The sequence below is a fragment of the Candoia aspera genome, chromosome 1, assembly GCF_035149785.1.
Source record: "Candoia aspera isolate rCanAsp1 chromosome 1, rCanAsp1.hap2, whole genome shotgun sequence".
NCBI lineage: Eukaryota > Metazoa > Chordata > Lepidosauria > Squamata > Boidae > Candoia > Candoia aspera.
The window spans coordinates 40,317,713-40,331,842 of record NC_086153.1 but is presented as its reverse complement, the minus strand read 5'-3'; the positions used below and the strand labels follow the sequence as shown (position 1 = coordinate 40,331,842).

Sequence of the window (14,130 nt, the reverse complement as noted above, 5' to 3'; positions counted from 1 at the left end):
TTGGGAGGCTTTAGGTGGAGATAATCTTGCTTTGTTATAATATTAGAAGCTTGTGAACCAAGGATCTTCTTGGAACTGAAATAGGAAAGGCCTTTTGATTGCCTACAATAGCAAATGTGGTTTCCTGTGCCATCTAGTGGCGATAGAATGTATTTAGGTGGCAACCCCGCCCCCCCCCCCATCTCACTATGTACAGCAGCGTTTCTCTACCATGGCGGCTTGAAGATGTGTGGACTCCAACTCCCAGAATTCCCCAGCCAGCTGCATGAAACACTGATGTACAGAATTTCCCAAGTTGTCTTTGTATGCTCTCAACATATACTTGCAATACAAGAAGAAATGTCCATCCATGTCTCATGGGGGAAAAGGAGATTGATTGCATGCCTGTGTACATTTGAATGCTCACCACAGTGCATTGAAATGGAACTATATGTACATTTTTATCAAGACCTACACCGCATCTACAATTCCTGCTTCTGAAGATGGGTCTGTCTATGTTTCTCTGCATGGATATCCCTCACTATGTCACGATGTCATAAAATGCAGGCATAAACTAATCCACACAATCCTGTTTCTAGTCCAGACCAAGCACTCAGTACTCTGGGGAGTCGGCAGATGTGGGTATACAACGTGCTAAGTTATTGTTTTATGAATCCACTGGGATCTCACATCAAGCTAAGATATAATCCATTCTTTACAAATCATAATGTACACACGAAGCCTCAACAACAAAAAACATTAGGTGAACTTAGCTTATAACACTGTTTATCTATACTCAGCTTCTATGCTGCATTAGAAATAACTTGATGTATAGCCAGCCCCAACAATTGTTAAGTCTAAAACAGACAATAAGGGAGAACACAGACAGTAGGAGCGATAAATTGGGCAAAGGCTATACAAACTTAAATATTTGTTAGATTTGAAAATGAAGATAAAGAGGTTAAATCAAAGTTGCTGTCAACAGTATACTTTTCTATCTTGTTCTTCAAAGAGCATACTGAAATCTTATCTCCATTTTTTATCTACGGCCTTGATGCTTATACCCTTTCCAAAGCACCTGTAATAAATGAAAATTGGAAAAAAATGGATGCAACCTAAAACCACTGAGTAATCAGAGGTGGTCAAAGCATCGAACTATTTCAGTATGGTTCTGACCAAGACTTTGTTTATACTGAGAACCTAATTTGGACTTCATAGATAACCTTTCCTTTCCTTTGTGGCATACAAAGACATGGCTTTTCCCTGGCTTTTCAACCCTTTTCAACCTGGGAAGTTCAACCCTTCCTGAATTTCTCTCTCATAGATACTTGTCACAATTTCCCAGAAAAAAAATATTCGCAGATTTTCCTGTACGTTCCTGTATGGAGTGAGAGTCCATATTACCTAAGGTAAAAACAGGCACTACTGTTAACCTCCTGTTTATTCATATGTTCTTGGAGGACAAGGTTTATCTAGAACCATTCCAGTCGTGCTTCTGGTCTGTTTTTGGCATCAAAGCTGCCTTGACAAATGATTAGTTTCTGCAGCAGAAAGACAGAAGTTCAACTCTGTGGATTCTCCTAGACCTCTTGGCAGTTTTTCATAACATTGGTCATTGTATCCTGTTGAATTGTCTATCTGGCACTGCAGTAAGAGAGGATGTTCTATAAAGCGCTGGATGATGGAAAATAAATTGGACCTGAGCCCTTATCAGCTAGGATAGTGTTCTCAATCTTGGCAACTTTAAGATGTGTGAACTTCAATTCCCAGAATTCCCCTGGCAGCAAAGCTGGCTGGTGAATTCTGGGAGTTGCAGTCCACACATCTTAAAGTTGCTGAGATTGAGAAACACTGCTCTAAGCTGTACAAACAGGCTTACCCAGTGCCCTGACCAATGAGTAGAGAAAAGCCTGGTTTTCAAGGCCTCAAGGGAGGAAAGCCAAGAAAAAGCCGTGTCTTCAAGGCCACACAGAAAGCCCTCTGAATCTCAGGGGGATATGGTATTTCAAAGAACAGGTGCCACAACAGAGAAGCCAGATGACACTGTTTTATGGGGGACATGGAGCACCCCCACCCTGTTGGATCTCATGGGATGGGCAAAAACAGTCAGTGCTAAGCAGTCTGAAAGTAACCCAATCCTCTGCCATAAAGGTCTTATAGGTAGGAACCAGCACCTTGAATTGTACCCGGAAGCTTACTGGGAATCTGTAGATCACAAAGCAGTGGTGTTACACAGGCATACCATGGTGTTCCCATTATTAACTGTGCCACTGTGTTTTGGGCTTGTTGCAGTTTCTGGATGTTCTTCAAGGCCAGCCCCATATAAAATAGGTTGCAGTAGTCCAATTGGGAGGTGAGCATGCATGAGTGACCATGAGTAGGATCTCCTGACCCAAGAATGGTTGTGATTGATGTACACAATAGATTTGTGCAAATATCCTCCTGGCCACAGCTGCCTCCCCTCCTTCGAGAGTCCAAGTTGTGTATCAGTTCTGTCTGGGAAAGTGCTACCCCATCCAGAAATAAAGATGGAAAGCTGCTAAAACCCACAGCCTCTTGGTCTGTTAGGGTTAAGCCAAAGCCAGTTCTTCTCCCCCCAGACCCCCACAGCCTCCATTGGTTCAGGGCCTTGACAACTTCACTTGGTTGGCTCAAGGTAAAGATATATAACTGAGTATCATCAGCATGCTAATTATATTTAACCCCATGCCTAGAGATGACCTCATCCAGTGCTTCATGTAGATGCTAAATCAGAGTGGGGAGAGAGCAAGCCCCGAGTAATTGATTACAAGCAAAGTGACTTCACTCCTTTTCTGCATTAGAGTTTTTTTAAACAACTATTTGCACCCACAACAGTCCTAGTGCCTTCCCAAGCTTTGGTAATCCATGACCCTTGGTCTAATTTCAAAAGTCTTCTACAAACAATTAGCTCAGATCTCTGGCAAGAAAACTCTCGACCCTGATCTGAAAGTCCAGTGGGCAAGAAGGAAAAGGGCTGCCGGTTTCACCCTCTTCTATGAGACAAAGGACACTCTCCCTGGAAATGTGGCTCTATATAGACAAAGGATTCCCCATCCTTGCTTTAAACTGTGGCTGTGCCTCCTTTTGTGGGTAAGCACTGCACCAAACACTTCGGGGAAACTGAGGGCTGCAATGGATGGCGCAATCACACAAAGTGGGTGGGGCCATGATTTCTGAATGGGACTTGGGGGAGGTGTCTTTGCTTTTAAACTACCTAAAGCCTACTTTAAGATTCATACTTCAGTTCTCCTGTTTCCTGCCTCAAAATGATAGGAAAACATTCCAGGAATACATCGTATCAACAGAATATTGTGGGAAAAACGATGAAAGATCATCACTTAAGTTCAGAAACAGAAAACAGGTTTTCAGGGAAAGAAAAGTATAGCTGAGTTCAAGCAGTATGTCAGTGGAAGCCACAGTGAGGGTCAAAACAGGCAAGATGGCAGTCCCAGCACTGAAATTGAAGCCACGCTTCTTTGTATGTGCACGTGACTCTGAAACATGCACAAGTGTGGGGCTTGGACTGCGCTGCTGTTAACACCATCTTGCCTGTTTTGATACCCTTGCAGACGTCTCTGCATTGTGCTATGTTATGGCTTCCTTTACCACAACTTGTTGAATCAGGAACAACTGGAAGGTTCAGACTTGCTAAGCAATAAACCAGAACTGCTGTACAAGCCCAGCTTAGCATGTTGGTCTTGCAAAACTCATTAAACCAGGATAAAATAAACCGCATGATGTCTGTGTTTTCCTAAACCCAAAGCATCTTAATAGGTTTTGTGTCGATTTTTTAGCATAAATAAAAAGATAAAAGTCTGTTCCATCATGTAATTTAGATGTTGTAATCATATAATAGATTTTATTACATAATTAACAAAAAAACCAATTATTACAGAATATAAGAATACTTCTATACAGAAAATAGATCTCTGTGCAATTTAGAGAATGCTCTGAGTTTTCAGCTTGTGGATACAACAGCTTGGAATGCATATATTTATTTAACCAATTTAATTTATAAAATAAGCCAGACATATAGACAGTTACTTATTTTAAATCTGCAGGACACTGCTGAATGGTATAGGACCAAAGTTGCTGACAGCTCCAGAATCTTTTTAAATAAGTAGACCATTTAAGTATTTAACCACTCTCTTCTAAGAGTTAATTTTAAGAAAAACTTAAAATTCTTACCTAACACTAAGAATTCATATTAAGCTACGCCGGTAGAAACCTTAACAAGGCAGCATTTTTCCATGGTTTAAATGAAGGATACAACACTGGGATTTAATTTACATTTTTAGAAATACTGTTATCAGTGGTGTTAACAGGTACACCCAAATAGGCAGATTAAAATACAAAGAAGTACTGATACAAGGGAAGACAACTGAGACAGACATTTATGTTCACAATGATTTTAATGAATATTTCAATTAGTACTTTACTTTTTTTATTATCTTCTACAGATCTTGGAAGAATGTTAACTTTTTCTGGTTTGGGATCTACTTAATTTTCAAGGAGGGTGACTAAAAAAACATGTATAAATTTTGATTATTCTATAGGCTTTTTTACATTACAATGTGTCAACTGTGCAGCGCTACTGTCTTTACACTACACTTTCACTGGACTTCTCCAAAAATTATTTGGAGCATTTTGAACAATTCTTTACAGCTGACTGCCAAATAATCTGCTGACAGGAGCAATGCACTGTATTGCTCAACATGGTTTGTTAACAATATAACAACAGACAACAGTCTCCATTACAAGCTTATTTTTGCTTTCCAACATGTAACAAATACAAGTATAGCCATTCCAATGGCTACATGTACCAGCCTACTATTAACTTTGCAGCTCAAAGGCAGAACATACATACTAACATAGAATAAAAAATCACATTGAACTGGGCCACATGAAAACTGAAGATGGTTCTTATTCCAGAGACTTAGCAAACTCAGCATAGTCGATATACCCATCATTATTCTTATCATCATCTTGCAAAACACCATCTATCAAGTTAATTAGCTCCTCTTCTTTCATTGTCTGAATGTGTTCACCACCATCCTACACAGGAAAAACAATGGATGAGTTTCAGCAAAGGAGTTTGCTTGGACCCTCTCTTTAGTACTTTCTCCTTGAGAACTACATTGCTAGAGAGTAAAAGATTTAAGTGGGTCTGGCAAATCGAAACTCAGAAGGTACAGTTCTCTATTTAATTTTGACCTAAGAATAATGCTGCATTTTTTCTCATTTGCTTCTTAAAGCTATTTCAGAGTTCTGTGATTTATAAGGCTGACAATTCTTCTAGGGTGAAGTCTTCCCTAAAAATCCCAAAAATATAGTTTTAGTTTGAAGCGGCATTTAACAACACACCATTACAGAAATATGAAATGCACAAATATTATACATATCATTTTTCCGAGGACTGCTAAGTGGCCCATTAAATCCCCTGTTCAGACAAACTAATACGTACCTCTTTGTGTACATATGATATTGCAGTGGCAAGCTCAAGGCCATCAAGCAAGTTGTTACCATCATAATCATGCATTTTGAAATAATGAAGCTGCAGTTCTTGTGGTGACATCTCAGATTCTGGTTTGTCAATGACACCATCTAAATGTTCCATAATGTGACTATAAGATAAAAACACGGCAGCTGTCAAAACATCCATACAGATACATACAACAGGATAAGTTAACGTATTGTGCTAGCCCAGTTTGTTTCATCATTTTTTTTCCAGTAAGACACAATTGCCTGGATTACACAACACACTGAGTCATAAGTCACTGTTTATAAATTACAGTATTTGGGGTTCATATATTCTAAGAACATAAGAACTGCCCTACTGGATTAGGCCAAAGCCCATCTTAATCCAGCCTCAGGGGTGTTCACAAGCAGGAAATGGAGTAAAATTCTTTTCTCCCCATTATTCCTCTGCAACAAGTATCTGAAGGCATGCTGACCCCAACTTAGAGGCAATGTGGTCTTGAAGAATCGGTAGACCTCAACAGAACCGTCTTCTGTGAATATATCTAATTCCCTTTTCAGGCCAGCCAAGTTAGTGGCCATCACTGTGTCTTGTTGTAATGAATTCCACTGGTTATTTATGCAGTATGTGAAGAAGGGCTTCCTTTCCTCCATTTTAAATGCCCTTCCAATCAACTTCATTGGATAACCCCTGCTCCTAGTATTTTAAAGAGGGAGAAACCCCTCCCTCTCCATTTTCTCCATTCATGATTTTATACACCTTAATTCCCTCAGTGATCTTCCTAAAAAATCTAGCCTTTTTTCATAAGGGTTTCAAGGCTTTCTTATCATTTTGGTTCCCTTTTTCTAGCTCTGTTATGTCCTTTCTCAAATGCAAAGACCAAAACTGTACACAGTATTCCAGATGTAGACATATCATAGATTTGGATAAGGTAGTTGCAATGTTGGCACTTTTATTTTCAGTCCCTTTCCCAGTAATCTCTGGCATAGAATTTCCCTTTTTCACAGCCGCTGCACCCTGAATTGACAACTTCATTGAGCTATCCAAGATCAAGACCAAGATCTTGCTTATAACTTAGCATTCTGAACGAGTAGACTTCAAGTCCCAAAATTCTCAGCAATAGCTACACTAGTTAAAGAGCTCTGGGAGTTGGTCTGCACGTCAGGTGGGCATCCTGGTTGGGGAGTCTAGGTTAACGCAAGGTGGGGATTGCTGCTCTTAAAATCACAGTACATTTCCCTGAAGCAATAACTGGATCAGACTGAGCTTCAAAGTGGTAAAAGGATAGGCTAGGTTGAATGTACATGCATTTGCTGACTCCTTAAGAATAGTTTTCACAATTCAAGTACTTTCTCTAGATACTATCAATATCCTACCATTTCACAGGATGACTATGAATACTATCCTGAAAAGTTCCCCTCTTTCAATACAGTTCAGAGTCTCAAAAGTTATCTTGTTTTGCTTTAAATTAAAGAACAATTTAACCAAATTTCAAAATGAATAGAAGAAGGAACTTGGTAAATTGTTCTGCCCATGGCCAGGCCCTGGTATTTCTGTCATTCGAAAAGCTGTCATCTGAAATTCCAATTGCTAATTTTTCAAGTGTATTAGTTATAACTCTAAATATTCCCACATTAATTCATAGATTTATACATTGCCTGTACTTGCTCTTCAGTTCACAACTTTATCTATATTGGAAGAATAAAGAGGTAAAACTGACTTATATAAAATGCAAATTTATGGAACACATACTCCTTGTCTTGTACCATGTTCTTATCAAGGCGCATGCTGGGCTGGTGACTTCCGTCCATGTGATCCTCTGCTGAAGAAATGACGGAGGCAGCAAGGATAATACAGCAGAGAAAATCTATGCTGTAAATCCTTGCATGTGTCATAACAGCCATATTCTAGAGAAAAACATAAAATAAAAAATTTAAATGAAATTTATAATGTCATAAGCATACAATTCAGAGTCTGCTGTATATTTGCAAACATTGATTTTAAGATGGGGTAAATCTCTCAGCCTAAACTCCACTGCTTCTGCATGAAAAGAACACTATTCATCCTCACCATATGCAGTAAGAAATACACCTCAAAACTTTATCTTTCACTTTTCCTTTTCAAGGTATTCCATGCACTTGTTGGCAGAAACTGTTCACTAAATCTGCTACAGAGCCATATTGGCTAGAAAATGCTGAGTTTTAGAACCCAGCTGTTGCAGAGCACTAAATTGGAAAGGCTATCTTAAAACAAGCAAGCAAGTTGAAGACATCACTAAGAAGTTTCTTTTTTTTCTCTTATATTACACAGTTATAGCCATACATGGAACATTGACTATCATCCTCCAGTCATTGGAAGGTGTACAGATTTAACAACAACAACAACAACAAGCTGTCTTAATTATATATCACAAGGCCAAAACTAATACCATACTATGAGGCCATGATTACACTCTAGCCATAATAAAACATGCATTTGGAATGATATAAGAATGCAATGCAAATGGATGTTAACTGCATTCAAGTTATCTACCCTGGTGGTTACATCATATGTTGGTGGGCTAACAGAGTGCAATAGAGTAATTAACAAGGCAGTGGTGTTGCATTCCCTTTTCTGCTGTATGAATAGAAATCCTGCTTGATTTCTTTTGAAAAATTGCAACACTGGGAGAAAATACCAAAAAGAAGGCTGTCTTCAAATCCCTCATCCCAAAGCAAGGTAATATTTAGTAATTTAAATGTGTTGTATTTTCCTTTATTATTTTCTGTGATGAAGTTTATGTCACCCTTGGAAAGTTGTTGAAAGGTAACTAACCTTTCAGTCTTGTAAACAAGCCATAGCTTCTTGGAAACTAGAAGAGGACGGAGAGCTTTCCTGTAGATTTCTAGGCTAAAGACTAAAAAAAGGATAGTGATTCCACTTCCTCTGTTATGCCACTCACTCACTTAACTCCATGCAATTCTGATTGTATACAGCATGTTAAGCAACTGGTTAAAATAAAGGGTGTAATAACATTTACATCAGAAATATAATACGTACTATAGTATTTATATACGTCTAATTAAACATAACAGTTAAACCAATAGATGTGGAAGTGCTTATGTATAGGGCACAACAAATAAATTCACTTCAGCGGCAGTCTGGTCTTGGAGCAGTTGGTACCCTGCAAATGACTGAACTTAAGTAGTCTATTGAAACCACAGCTGCGTTCTTGGAACATCGAGACCAAAGACAAGATCTAAGCTTCAAGGTTTCTGAAGATGATTTGGATTTTACAAGGCAGGTTGCAAAACTTGAGACTTGTAAGGAGAAAGCTTGGTTTGTAATATTGAAATATGTAAATGCCTTAGTTTATTTTGAAGTGGGATAAATGTTTGTGTTTATTAGGACGGTCTTTTAAAGGTTTAGACAGATGTTTTTGTTTTGGGGATAATGAATTTATTTTGGGTAAAAGGAAATTAATAAGATTATCATTAAATATGTAATGGTAATAAGATGATGTTCAGCTATGTAAATGCTTTGGTTAACTGTATAAAGATGTTTATTAGGATGGTTTTTAAAGGGTTTTGATGGATGCTTTTGCTCTTTTTTGAATAATATTAATCACATCTAGATAGGTTTTATCTTTTTTCTTGTTATTTTAACAGGTAGAGAGGAGTAAAATTGTAGTGAAGGATAGTATTTGATTGTTTATTAGGTGAAAAATTATGTTGTAAAAGGTTTTCTCATACTTTTTTAAGAAGGAAGAATAGTTTGTTTTAGAGGAAAATGTTATATTGAGAATGGAAATGTTTTATAGAAATAATGTTTATTTTAGTTTATATCAGAGTAAGAGATTGATAAAGAGTTATGTATATCTTCGTTGTAGAAGTCGGAAGTCATTAAGTAGCTTTCTTTGTACTCTCACACTTTTTTAGTTTTTTCTTTCTTGTAGCATTCTTTATTTCATTCTTTGTAGTTTTTATGTATATGTTTAAAAAATTTAATAAAGCTTTAATATGAGAAAAAAAAAAGTAGTCTATTGAAACCAGATTGTGGATTCCAGCTGGACTTCCCTTTGGAGGAGTTCCACAGTCCCCACACCGAGTGCCAGACCCACAGATGGGACTACAAGGTGATCTAAATATGGGGGCTGCAGTAGCAACTTTTAAACACTTGGGTCCAAAGCTGTCTATGGCTTTAAAGAATGACATATTAAATTGGTTACTCCTTCTAACAACGCAACAGCTGCATTCTATACTAAATACATTTTCTGGATTATCTTCAAGGGCACAGCAGTAAGCAAATAATGAGTCAATATAAAGGTGAAAATATGCAGTGTACAACAAGGATTTAAAAAAAAATACTACAGGAGAAGTTGAACATTTTAAATTAAATTGATTCATATTTGCACATTTGCTCATGATTTGAAAATGTAATATGTTCTGACTATAAGGAACCTAGCATGTAACCTTGAAATAAACATTTATTGCCGTTTTTCTTATTCACATACAGTATATTGCAACTTAATGTGACTAATGATTTTTAAAATAGGTACAATAGTGCCTTTAAACAAATCAGTTAAGGATGAATAGCAACAAGTTGCTCTGCCACGTAATATGACTTTTAATTCAACATTACATGTACATTTGGCTGATGTAATTATTTCATAACTCTCAAGATGAGGCCAAATGCAACTATTTCCAAATGCAACCCATTCAGTGACATATACACCAGCCATCATTACTTATCAAATAATAGTACTACTAGGAATTTCTAGATTTGAACCTAAAATTGTAATTTTGGAAGCCATGTCAACAAACCTTTAACCTTGGAATCACAACAACCAATCTTCAGAAACAGATAATTCATGGGCTTTGTCTTGCAACTTTATGAGATCCAGGCTGAACATTTTGCAGACAGCTTCCCCAGTAACAGTTTTACCAGACATAACAGTATACTGTACTTGTAAAGCTTATTCCCTGAGCCTCCCAAACAGCTGATAAGCAAATTTAGTACCAATCTTGTAAGCAGTTGGAATCTTAACATAATATTATGAAAAAGTATCCATACTGACTTCAAAAATTTTTGAACTTAAATTCCTCCAAATAAATGTTAGAATTCAGATACCATTTGACACAATATTGCAAAATAATAATAATAATAATAATAATAATAATAATCACAACCACAACCACAAAATGCCAGGCATATCAGCAGATCTCTTGAAACAATTCTCCAGCTGAGATAACTTTCTATCAAAATGGAAAGCTGTTTTTTTAAACTAACTGTGTGAACCCTTAAGCTGTTATTATTATTATCCTCCTCCTCCTCATCTATCCTGCCATTCTACTTAGGAATTCAAGACAAGATAAAGACAAGACAAGAGATCCACAGCATAAAGCTAAAAACAAAACCCACCAGAAATGAGTTTCATCTTAAGGGCCCCGCCTCGCTTTAAAACTCAGTGATACCACGCATTTATGTCCCAGCTTTCTGGGCAAATGGTCCTCTCAATGCAACTTGAAATTTTCCAAGGTAATGCAACATCATATAGAATCAAGCAAATGCGGGTAGTAGAATGATCAGCCTCTAAAATGCTTTAACATATTCTAGGAGTGTCTGATTAATGTTCATAACTTTTTGTCCACTATTCGAAAGAATATTCCGCCCTTTTTTGCTTGAAAAACACCCCACTTCAAACGCTATTTAACTGCAGCTGCAATTTGTAGCCACGATGTTATGTATACCCGTTCCAAAAGTATCCTTAGTCAGGTATAGGGAGGACTTCGAAGGATCCCCCAACCAGATTTATACCAGCTCCGCCCGCTTGACTGGAAAGCTGCGGCGAGGCTGGGACCGGAGGGGGAAGCCGGAGGCACAGAGACACCCGCCGGCGCGAGACAAGCACCGTCTTCTGGCCACCGCGAGATTCCCGCTTCGGCGCTCGTCCCACAACACCTGCGCCCCGCACTTCTTCCCAACAATTCTGCCGTTAAGATGACACTGTCCGGCCAGGAAGAGCAGCAGCAACACTCATGGAATTGGACCTACTCGGCCACCATCCCCACCACTCATGTCACCTCTGAACCTCTGGCACGTCAGGAGTTCCACGCCTTCTCCTCGGCGATTGGCTACTTCCTTTGATACTTTACGTGTTATGAAAAAAAACACACTCCCCCTCCGAAAGGGTGTGTGCGTATAGAATCAGGTATGTCCGAAGAGACCACGCCCCCTCTCGCTTTATGACGTGGCTTTATTCCTTTTAGAGTTTTCGGAGGAAGAGCCTGTTATTCCCGCCCGCGCGCGCGGATACGCCTGACTTTTTTTAGTCATTATCTGGAAGAATTTCCTAGCCAATTGCCATGGAGCTACGCTACCACCTACTCAGCAAACTCTAGCTGGGTTTCCACGCTGTGGTTTTTCTTCTGCATTAGATTGTTTCGATTTCTCTTAATGCGGCTTTCTCAGTCTGGTTCTTTCTTGATAGGTAACGTGACTGAAGGCTCCAGGTGGGAAACGCTGAATTAATAGTACAGTGCAATACTCAAGAGCTTGAGGCAAGACCCATCCTTTGTGATATTTACCCAAAGTAGACAGAGGATGCGGATACCAGGGCCGCCACATCTGTGCTGTAAAAATCGACCACTAAATGGAAGCAAAGAATTCGCTTTTCCTACCTTTTTGCTGTGCCCTACTTGTGGTTCTGATTTTTGCAGCCCAGGTATTGGTATACCTGCTCATTTTCAAAACATTCATTTTAGTGCTATAACATATAAAGATGGAAAGAAAAACAGAAAAAAGGAAAACAAATACTAACAAATGAAAAAAGAAACAAACAGTATTGTTATAACAACTCAGTTTTTATATAAAACTTGACCCTATGGAATGATATTAATCTCTTTCCATTTTATCAATAGAGCGATAGTCTGAAATAAGACAGCAAACACATGTTGTCATTCCAGGATTATAAATATGGAATAGTACCATCTTTCTCTTGTAGCATACAAATCATTTTTGTTATTCCCATGCTTGATTAATCCATAGTTCTTAAAACGATACATTCTATTTTTTTAATATATAGTTCCAAATCACATTCTTATTTTAATAAGCTCATCTTTGAGCCTATTCTGTGGCAATAAGAATGGCAAAAAATTGGGTTTTTCCTGCTTGCTTCACCTGTGGATTCCTGCCCTGTACTTTTGTTCAAAGTGATCCAGATCCTTTTTATGGAAGGACAAGTGGGGCAAGACGCCTATTGGCTAATCAGATCACTTTGCGGCTTTCCTTGTGGATAAAGTTCCTTCTATCTGCTTTGGTTTGGAAACCAGTTGGCCTGAATCAAGTGAGGTGAGCTAGGAGATACTTTGCATGTCTACTTGTTTTGCTTAGCTTGTTGAACCTGAGGAAATGGACAGAGTCCATGAACCTGTCACTGTGGGCTGGGCCCGTGCTCCTCCTGGCCCCTGTGGGAGAGGCATAGCAATAGGTAGTAAATGAATCTTTGATGAGGAAGAGTGCTGTATCAGCAGGCTTGAAAGAGGCAGTAGTGCAACCTCTCCTGTGAAGAGGCCATCTCTCAACTGGTTGTATTTGACAAATTTGCCCCTTTTGGGCAATGTTGCGAAGGTGCTAGTGTCTCAGCCACAGAGAATCCTAGAGAAAAATTATCTGGATCTCCCAGTCAGTGTTCGTATGTGATTATAGGGCATTAGGTTACCTTTGGATGGAAGGAATGGACCCTCTGAGTCTTGACTTCTTAGTTACCATTAATCATGGTATCCTTTTGGATTGCCTGCATGGTTTGGGAGTGGGAGGTATCATCTTGTGATGATTCTGCTCTTTTCTGAGCAGGTGGTTCCAGTCAGTAACTATAGGGGATGAGCCATCAAGCCCTTAGCTGCTCCAGTGTGGGGTGCTGTAATGGTATGTGGGAATGACCTTGTGAGATGGGAGGAAGAGATGCTGCCTAGGGAACAATCAGACAAGAGGGGGAGGAGCCAGTAGCTGTATAATGGGAAGAAAAAGAAACTCAGAAAGGATCTGCATAACTTATCAGGCTGTAAAAAGAGATGGCAGGAGATTTGTACTTTCAGACTTGCAAGATTCTGTTAATGTAGCCTTACAATAAAGTAGAATAGCTCATCTGGTCATGTTTCCTGTCTGGTCTACCTGGGAAGGCTGACAGGTGCTATAGGGTTTAGTCCTCTCCCACATTATTTAATATCTATATGAAGCTCCTGGGAGAGGCCATATATTGGTCTGGGGTGACATGTTGTCAGTGGAGAGGCTATAGACATCTTGAATCAGCATCTGGAAGTTGTGACAGTCTGGATGGGGAGAAACAAGCTCAGGCTGGCAAGACAGAGCTGCTGGATGGCCCTAAATATCAAGGCTATCCAGTAACATCAGCCCTAGCTCGTGACAGGGTTCCCCCTGAAGGAACTGGTCTGTGACTTGGAGGTCCTGGAATTATGCTTCTTGCTTGAGCAGCAGGTTGAAGCCTCGGGCAGGTTGTCTTTGCACTGCAACATGCTTTACCCAGGGCTGCCTTTGAACCTGAGTTGGAAGCTACAACTGGTGCAAAGTGCAGTGACTGGCATGCTAGTCAGGGAAATCTGGCACTGCAGAATTATACCCATCTTATAATCATTGTATGGGTAAAAATAGGT

The 14,130-nt window shown here is 39.1% G+C and overlaps 1 protein-coding gene across 3 annotated transcripts; it reads right to left on the bottom strand.

The window, feature by feature from the left end:
* Positions 1 to 3,828: 3,828 nt before the first annotated feature.
* MCFD2 (multiple coagulation factor deficiency 2, ER cargo receptor complex subunit) lies at positions 3,829 to 12,212 on the bottom strand. 3 transcript variants are annotated; one of them, XM_063302795.1, is made up of 4 exons: positions 12,139 to 12,212; positions 7,232 to 7,386; positions 5,465 to 5,624; positions 3,829 to 5,055 (listed from the first exon to the last, which is right to left on the bottom strand). In XM_063302795.1, exons 2-4 carry the CDS (start codon positions 7,381 to 7,383, stop codon positions 4,924 to 4,926), a joined length of 444 nt encoding a protein of 147 aa, XP_063158865.1. In that variant the 5' UTR covers positions 7,384 to 7,386; positions 12,139 to 12,212; the 3' UTR covers positions 3,829 to 4,923. The 3 variants fall into 3 exon arrangements, with proteins under 3 accessions (XP_063158865.1, XP_063158858.1, XP_063158851.1); XM_063302788.1 differs by lacking the exon at positions 12,139 to 12,212 and adding an exon at positions 11,542 to 11,693; XM_063302781.1 differs by lacking the exon at positions 12,139 to 12,212 and adding an exon at positions 11,209 to 11,535.
* Between the last annotated feature and the right edge of the window lie 1,918 nt (positions 12,213 to 14,130).